The sequence below is a fragment of the Opisthorchis viverrini genome (genome assembly GCF_000715545.1).
Source record: "Opisthorchis viverrini unplaced genomic scaffold opera_v5_559, whole genome shotgun sequence".
In the NCBI taxonomy this organism is placed as follows: Eukaryota; Metazoa; Platyhelminthes; class Trematoda; order Opisthorchiida; family Opisthorchiidae; genus Opisthorchis; species Opisthorchis viverrini.
Window position 1 is genome coordinate 143,440 of NW_008752222.1, and position 8,886 is coordinate 152,325.

At 41.4% G+C, this 8,886-nt stretch overlaps 1 protein-coding gene across 1 annotated transcript; it reads right to left on the reverse strand.

Moving 5' to 3' along the window:
- Positions 1-126: 126 nt before the first annotated feature.
- On the reverse strand, positions 127-8,081 carry T265_11722 (hypothetical protein; the record flags this gene model as incomplete). The annotated part of the gene is made up of 4 exons (XM_009178456.1): positions 127-330; positions 863-954; positions 5,377-5,439; positions 7,695-8,081. The coding sequence occupies 4 exons, from the start codon at positions 8,047-8,049 to the stop codon at positions 226-228; spliced, it is 615 nt and encodes a 204-aa protein (XP_009176720.1).
- Positions 8,082-8,886: the final 805 nt, after the last annotated feature.

The window sequence follows — 8,886 nt, forward strand, 5'->3', positions numbered from 1 at the left end:
GGCCTGTGTGCAGCACATTCAGTTGTAGAATATCATAAGCGAGAGATTTAGTTGAATCTCCCGTGAAAAACCAAATTGATTTAGAAATGAGTGTATTTCTCGAAGAATGATAGTTCTTACGTTTTACCCGAGGGTAATTACTCAGTGATCATGAAAGCAGATGAACTTAGTATTTAGTTATATTTAAATGAAATTCAAAAACTGGGGCAGTTGTGCAGGTAAGATCTATCGCTGCCAGATTTTGGTGTTCTGTTGTTTAGCCGTTTGGTAAGTTTCTCTTCTGCACTTCTTCTGGCGTGCTCCGGTCTTCAGTTTGCTTACTGTCCAATTCTTCAGTAAAAGAAAAAACGGAAGGATGACTTCGGTGGTATAAATCTGATATTCGTAAAAATTAGAAAACAACTGCTCTCCTGGTAGAATGGTGTGTTTCATAAAAAACTGTCATACAAAATGAAAAAAGCACAAAAACATTCGTCAGAATATCCGATGGAATAGATTCATCTCGAGCCCGGTATTTGAATGAGCGCCTAAGCCCTGTCTTGTCAGTCTTTGGTTCCTCAGTAGCCCCAACATTTGCGCCCATATGAAGCCGGTAGTAAGAGCAAACTGACTTGACTAAGTCAGGCTCATTTCACCAGAATAAATATATCTAATTCACCACAATTCCACTGTCCAACCCTTGTTTGAAAAATCTGATAATACATGGATTCTCAAGACATCCTTCGTATTGTAGTTTCATGTTGCAACCTTGTGTTGGATATGGTTCCATTATAAACGTCAGAGAAAATTTCAAACAAGATGTCTAGAAACATGGGATGTTCAAACATATAATGGATTCTTTGGTCAACGGAGATTCAGTTACCTGCTGAATTCCCACTCGCTGTTGTCCAGTGGGCATCGAGGATGCGCACTCGTCTCTAGCCACCGCTTGATGCAATGAAGGTGGTAGGCATGCTGAAATGTGGGAGAGCAGGTTTCAAATGCTTAGCCAGATGTAGAGCGTTTCATATTTGAGGGAACAGTGTTTTAGTGGTACCCTTTCCTTGGGTGCGCGGTACCATCCTGAGTGGTAAAAGCTGGGACATTTTACAAACAAACATGATCGTCACTGCACATCACACAAACAGATTTGAGGTCAGAATCAATCACGATGTTACATACTCTAAACGAAAAATCAAGCTTAAGTATTCTCTGTGTCTACAGATTATTCGTAAACTCTATTCTCTCTCTATCATTCTCTCTATCATTTTCGTATTCGTCCAAGGGATGCTGACGGTCAGTGATCGCTTGCATCATGTGTAATCCCATCCGTAACAATTCCAGCTTTGAAGGCAGATGTTTCGACTGAAGTGCACTATGGGCGATCAACAGTTATAGTAATGGTATTAAAGCCTTATGTTGAGAGCACGGGTTTACTGGGTCGTTTTGTAGATAAGACGACCTCGGTAGTTCTCTGTGAAAGAACTTTATGCCCCCAGGACATCTCTGGGTTATGACTATTTGGCAGAACGTATAGCTCAACGTCAAAATTAGGTCGGCACTTTTACAAGGCGCGACAATGTTGTACTACGTTACTTTGTCAAACAAATAAAAATTACAAAAATTAAATAAACCTATAGCAGCTTAGGTGCGGCAAACCCTTTAGCTCAATTGGGCGAAAGAAAAAAGATTAATAATAAGGGAATGTTGTGCAGTTTTCGAGTTCCTGAGGAGTGAGGATGATGTAGTGCGCTTACCGAGCTAATCAAGACGCGGACGAGTCACTATTCACTTTTAGAGAGAAAAGTTGTTAACGTTTACATGGCTACACCTTCTTGCATTGCTCCCAACAATGTAAGCAACTTCACCCATGCCATTTATCAGCACTACAGATCGACTGATATATTTTTTTCCTCATTATGTTAAACTATTTAATAGTGAACCACTGCTCCTTACATGTCCCCAGAAAGAGCCTGCAGGGAGGGAACTACTGAGTACCAACACTGCTTTCTCATTCACAAGATAAGAATTATCCAGAATGTAGGTAGCTTGGGTGCGTTGTTTGGGTGTTGGTCTGTTGGCCGAGCTTGGTAGTTGGATTGCAAACGTTTCATCACCCATCGACGTGACATCTTCAGTGCAGGGTTGAGTGAGACATATTTTATCTTTCGTGGTTGCTCAGAAATGTGTGATTATACACTGAGCAGTTGGTTTATTGGAATACGTTCAACTAGATGTAATGAAATGCTTACGAGCATCTACCATGTCAAAAAATCTGCATTGAAACCAAAGCCCAATGAGCGAATGACATCTTACTGCTTCTCGGCCTGAACTTGTGCTTATAGGACACAAAACGAAATGTTTCGAACTCCTCAAGTAAACCCAGTTTGGTCTAACCCCCGCAGAACTAGCTAGTGCTTTACTAGGAAAGCTTTTCCTAATCAAGATCCGGGTTTGATTAGGATCGGAAAATGTGCATCAAAGTCTTCGAACATGGACCGGGCCCATAATTTGCGCTTTTGTAGGAACTTAACCAGGATTCAAGGAACCTGTTCAACTTTTGCACACTCTTCGGTCCTTCAACGTTACATCTTTGATATTCTGCTCAGTTGCATATTCCCTAGGTTATAGTATTTTCAATGCCCTTCCTAGCCACCTATTCTAAAGTGTCATACTGACCAGCAGATGCCACTTCAACTGCGTTGGTCGATGACCACCTAACAGCTTTCTGTGTTTATGTGCTTACAAATTAGACGCATATTACAATGAACGTGCAGCTGCCCATAAAGCCAAAGTAGTTGTTTTATATATAGCAATCCACCTGATACGTCATCCTGACCTCCGAAAGTCAGCTGTGCTAACACGATCCCATCCTTTCCATGGTCGAATCAGCTCCAGCTTCATTGCGCATGATCTGTTAGGCTGGCTACATTGATTAAAGTATGTCCCACCCACTGAGTGTTCAGGATGCGCTGTTGTATAAAGGGTCCCCAAGCCTTAGCACTTGCCAAATTTTCATATTTGAGAATAGACCAACTGCTAAATGGACGTGAAGTCCAATATTGCTACCTATTTTCGTGTGATGTCGAGCACAGTTAGCCATCATGGTACGGTTTCAAGTATTTGTCTCATCCAAAATACCTTACTTCATGACTGAATCTCATTCGGACTCTTTATCTGGTATAGAGACCCCAAGGCAGTCAGTCCAGTACATGGTACTGAAGCTTCAAAACTCTTATCATCCAACTCGGTCAGGTTGGTACCTGTCTTTTCCCCGCATGGGGACCTCGGGATACGGCAGGCCAACGCCCTTGCGGACTGACTGTTTGACTAATAAGAAAAACAATATGAAGATTAATCCTTCGAACCATTCATCCTCATCTATTCAGCACTGTTGACAAAGTTATGTTCAGCTAAAATCTGGCGATTAGTGATGCCCCTTTTACCCCACTGTTTATCCGAATCCATCACTATTAAAGCGAATGCGGTATCCTAAATTTGTGCTTCCAAGAATTACACAAAACAATGGTTCATAACCTCCACAACCTAGCGGATAAATTTCATTCTCGACTGTTTACAAAGTGGCCAAATTTCCGTTATTACCCGAAATGTAATAAATAAGCTATACCCAACTTTTCTTTCCATAATCAATAAGCTAAATTTGAATACAACTTTTACACTGACATCTGACCGAGGGACTTCGTTTTTCCTAGTAGTACAACATAAAAATTATTTGTGTTCTGTAACCCCTGTAGGCATTGCAGCAGCTCGGTGAACTCAAATTTCTGTAGGGGAGGGAAGAGCAAGAAAATCTCTACTTCCCATGTCGAGGCCAAAAGCATGTTCGCTTATGCAAACGTCTTCGGGAATTTCGATTCGTTGATGTCCACCTAGATTGAGCACTTATTTACCAACTGAGTGTGAAAAAATCACGAACGAAACGTTATAGTGTAAGCTGGAGGAACAAACGGATCCTGTTCACACGAAAAGGTTTAAAGATCGCTAGCAAAGCGTTAGTGCATAAAAACCACTTAGTACTCCATAAGGCGGCACAACTCGCCCAAATATTTTTTTAATAAACATGAGAGGTTAGTGTGCGAAATACGAGGTGCTTCTCTAAACATATTTTGATATTAGCAGAACTCCAAGCGTCGGCAGAGTCTGGATAGAAATTAACAGCATTTAAGCAACAATTACTCGCTTTCTCCAAAATCAAAATGGGCACCAAAATCAGATTTTGCAATTCAGTCTGGACCGAGCCTAATCAGAAGCCCCATAAGTTATATCGAATTTCACAGGGTTTGTATTGCTTTCCTTGATATTTTGCGGCAACTCAAGATGGGCGACAAAATTCACTCGGATGATACCTATGACCTTCAGACATTTGCACTCCTTAGGTCAGTAAGACGTCGCTGCCGAACTTCTTATTGCAAGCACTTCCTAGTTAGGCTTCATTTTGATGACTATGGCGAAATGTCCCGCATAGGTATCCTAGATTCTGCCACGCAGGCACAAACGTTTGTGCCTACTGCGGAGACTGTGAGTAGTATCAGAAGCCCCACCAAATTTCTTCATATATTGCGTTCATAACGGATGCACAAAGACAAGTTTTTATAAACCCCTGTACACCATCTTGACATCTTCATAAGGTCTACGGAACGCTGCATAATGATGGCTTTGTTGATATCCGCGTACTCTTCCTGCATGACGTTATCTTCATACTTCATTTTAGTAGAATATCTCAGTTGCAGCTTGAATCAAATGCATTAGGAAATAGGCTGGAAAATACCAGCTCTTCAAGGACAAACATCCGGAGACTTTCAAAAGCACATATCAAGCTGAATTTTCCAAACCCTGTGAAATATATTTTCATTCCGATTTGACCGCATCACCATACTTTGCCGCTTTACATCATATTCTTTTGCGCGAGCATTCAACCTTGAATTATTACTTGTTTTCCTTTTCCATACATCAAACTTATCCAGCTAAATGCATCCTAGGCTTTATTAATTTGTCATTGGTATCGATAACGGGAACCCGGTCTAGGGTCTAGTCAATCCGTTCAGTACAGGAAATTACTATTCCGTAATATATAGACGTCGTTTAAGCATAGTGAATTCACCATGTAAACTCATAAATTAACATCCTTCTACAATGCTAGCCGAAGGATCTTGCAAAATTGTCAGTAGTCAGCCTAATCGAAACACACACTTATCGAGAGCAGGCAAAAATTTTGTTAAGGGGAGCAACTCAGCATTTGTTAGAATGAGACCCAAAGACCACACGAACACGGTTGAAGTGATTGCGGAGATTGGGTAATACAAAGAGCCTGCTGGCGCAGCAAATTTACCGATAATTACTCGGTGTTTTCAGTTGAAACACGTACATTGCACACACCCCAAGCAATGGCACAAACTTCTTCAAGAGGATTTGTCCCGACTTTGGCTTGGCAGTGGATACCTATCAAGAAAAACCGGCAGTTAGAAAAAGTGGTTAATTAATTTCTGTTGAACACATGTTTATTGTCAGAAGGCGTCAAAAAGGCGCTTCTTGGACCAAGCGTTTATATTCTGATTTCCATTGCAGTGGTATCTTTGAGAACAAGGCTTTAACCCAAAATTAGCAAAAACATTAACGGTTTAAATTCGAATTGAATGAAGTAGAATCATAATTTATCAAAACAAATTTTGTTTTTCTACAATCCGATAGCTGCATTGATGTGATAATAAAATGATTTTTTCAGAATCTTTAAAACTAAAAACAGGGAACAATGATGCTCAATCGCCACAGGTTTATTCTTGCTTCGGGCGTGTAACAGACAAGTGTCACATCAACAATCATAATATAAGCATCACGACAGTGAGGTTGGTGAAGTATTCTGTTCAAAAATGACCGAAAAATGTACGGCATGTCAAAGCTCACAAGAAAAGACGCTCACGGGGTGCTCAGCGATGATGAATTTAGCCTTTATCCCTTTCCGAAGATGGATACTAGTTTTGAACTAGTAGTATGAAGAGATGGCTAGATTGATTCATTTTTCTAATTACACATTTTGCCTTCAACTCTGACGTCAATTGGCGACCGATCGCGATGTTCGCGAGATGATAGAATATTGATTGGTTGCTTCAGTGTTGAGTAGGCAACGGGCTTGTGGATGAGAGCAGTGAATCCATCAGGAATAGATTTTTTTAGAAAAACTGTTAGACTTGAGGCGTTTTTATTTTAATCTTCCGTTGCATCATATCATTCGTAGTTTGAAGATTTGCTGATCATCATAAGGACAAAGTAAATCGTCCCAGTAATCCACAGCAACCATCAACAGTGACACTGACAGAGACAATAATACGCCTCTTAATCTGAAAACATTATGATTCCAGTATTCTACCAGCAAATGTCTTCAACGAGTATCCGAAGTAAATATATGCCCGCCTGGCCGCTGAAATGCGCACATCATCAAGAATAAAACTTTCCCAGAAATCTCACGTTTCTCTGGCATATATAGACACACCTACTTCAACACAATAATTAAAGCTAAGCATACACATATCGAAGTCAGCAAGCTCACCTCAATTAACACTGGTAGCTGACTTTACAAAACAGTTACATGCACCGTAATAGAGTTTCTTCCCTGCAAGTCGAACCATTCTGTACCAAAAAGCCGGAAAGTAGTGTGCAGATGTTTCACACCCACTGCAAATCTACATCATCATCATCGTCAACAGTATGACATCAGTGTTCAACACCGACCCTTCACTGCCGTACAACCATGACTTATTTGAAGGCCTTATTGTAAAGAAAAGAGTAAATGTGGACAGGGAAGGGACCAAATGCTAGCTTGTTACAATCATTCCGAGGTGCCTACACCTCCAGACATTCACTCAGGCAATCTGGATAGAAACTGACAACAAAAACGCCACTGACGTCGATTGGTAGCCATATCTTGTAGTGTCTCCAATCAGGCACAGTGAGGATCACGCGGTCCCCATCCTGGAAGGCGAGTAGCTCCGACAGCACCCAAGCGTTTCGTGATCTCCTTCATACTCCTCTGCCAAGTCAAGGGTTGGCCACCTCTCTGTTTACGCCACTCTGAGTTGAGCATGGAAAACAGCAATGCCAAGCGAGGCCAGTACATATGTTGTGAAACTCCAATGGCTCTCGAACCCCAAACCTTTTAATCAGCAGTCTGAAAACTGAACCCCTTCTCTAGAGACTAGCTGAACAGCAGAGTGATTAAGTCACACTCAAACAGTATATTAGTTTACTCTTAGCTTTTAAGCACAGGTTGGCTTCACAGGATAAAATTTCCACTAAGATTGGAAAAACCTCCGCACTGCTGACAACTATATACATATTTCTACATGTTACCGTAAAACAAAAGCTTTTTTGAGGCTTAAGCTGTAAAGAGCTTTAACGGTCCCGATTAACGTCAATTTTGCCAACTCTCAAAAGCCTTTTTCTCGTACTTTTGATGGTTTGTCTCACAGTTCTTATCTAGCTAAAATGTCTCTGGCGGTTGCAAAACGCTAAAGAGCCACTCAGGTTTCTATGGGGCTAGTGGGCCAAATTAATTGCAGCACTCCTGATAGGTGCACAGTTATTCACAGCATAGCTCAGTAAACCTATGGAAAGATGAATTTTCCCAACCAAGAATTTATAATTTGGGATACTATGTTCGGGATTATCAGGCTAAATACAAAGACAACGAGGAAACTCACATAAACTCATCATTGCATTACGACAGATGACGCATGTATCATGCATAACATCCCACGACCAGTAGACACATGCGCTCCAACGTTTGATCTGAAACCGCTGAGGTACTGCATCGCTTGTTGGGGGTAGATCTGTCAGGTTCGCACCACCTGCTTCCAGTAACATAAGCTCTTTTGCACTATCAGTCAATCCCGTGCTATCCATTGCAGCGTTAGTGACAGAACCCGCTCCGTCCACGGTTGGAGCAGCATCCATGCCAGCGGGTGGCTGTGTACTCCCGCCCATATCCACGTCACGCTGAACATCAGTAGTACTGACTGGTTTCTTCTTACGCCAAAGCATACATTCTTGTACCATACAATGTGGGCGGCTCAAAGGCGCGTCAGTGTATGCACCACCTGATTGATCGAACTGTACAGTTCAAAACAGCCAGGTGTTTGTCACGTGATAAGCGGGTGGATGTTCTAACTTACTAGGGATTACGTAAACGAGAGCGGATTCCTCAAGCTCATCCGGCAAATCGAGTAGCGAATTTGCAGCCAAACGTGATACTTGTTTCTGTAGGTTTGATATCCTGTGGAAATAACCATTACAACCAAATTCATTTTTACCAGACACCTTTATGTGTGATGTTTGGAGCTCATGATCCTTTCGTCTGCTTACTAACATTGGTGCCTAGAATCCAAAAACACGACGCAGTACATTATCGCTGTGTCGATAAAATGTCATTATTTTGTTCCAGACTTATCACAGTTGCTTAGCCACTTGTGACCTACTGGTGAATTCAATAGACCCTTGTTAAATAAATATTCAGCTATTCGAAATAAAAAAGGATCGAATGCCTAACCTCTGTTCAACAGCCACTTGGTTTGATCAGCTCACCGCAGTACACAATAAGCAGCCCAGTGTTCCCATACTTGGATTATCACTAGAGTTTTGACAGACAATTTCGTTGTGTTGAACCAAGACGTCAAGGAGAAAGTAACAAAAGGCAGAAATGTTTCAATTCGGTAGCAGTGAATTATAAAGTTATTATTTAATCCACCCGGCCGTCAGACCGCCAAACTCATTAGGAACTCTGGGCTTAATATCTATTAGTTGATTTCTCCACGTGTGAAATTCACTCCGAGATTTTCACCTTTAAATTAAACTGACTAGCATGTCACATTTGATTCTCACACCTCTAGTCACGGA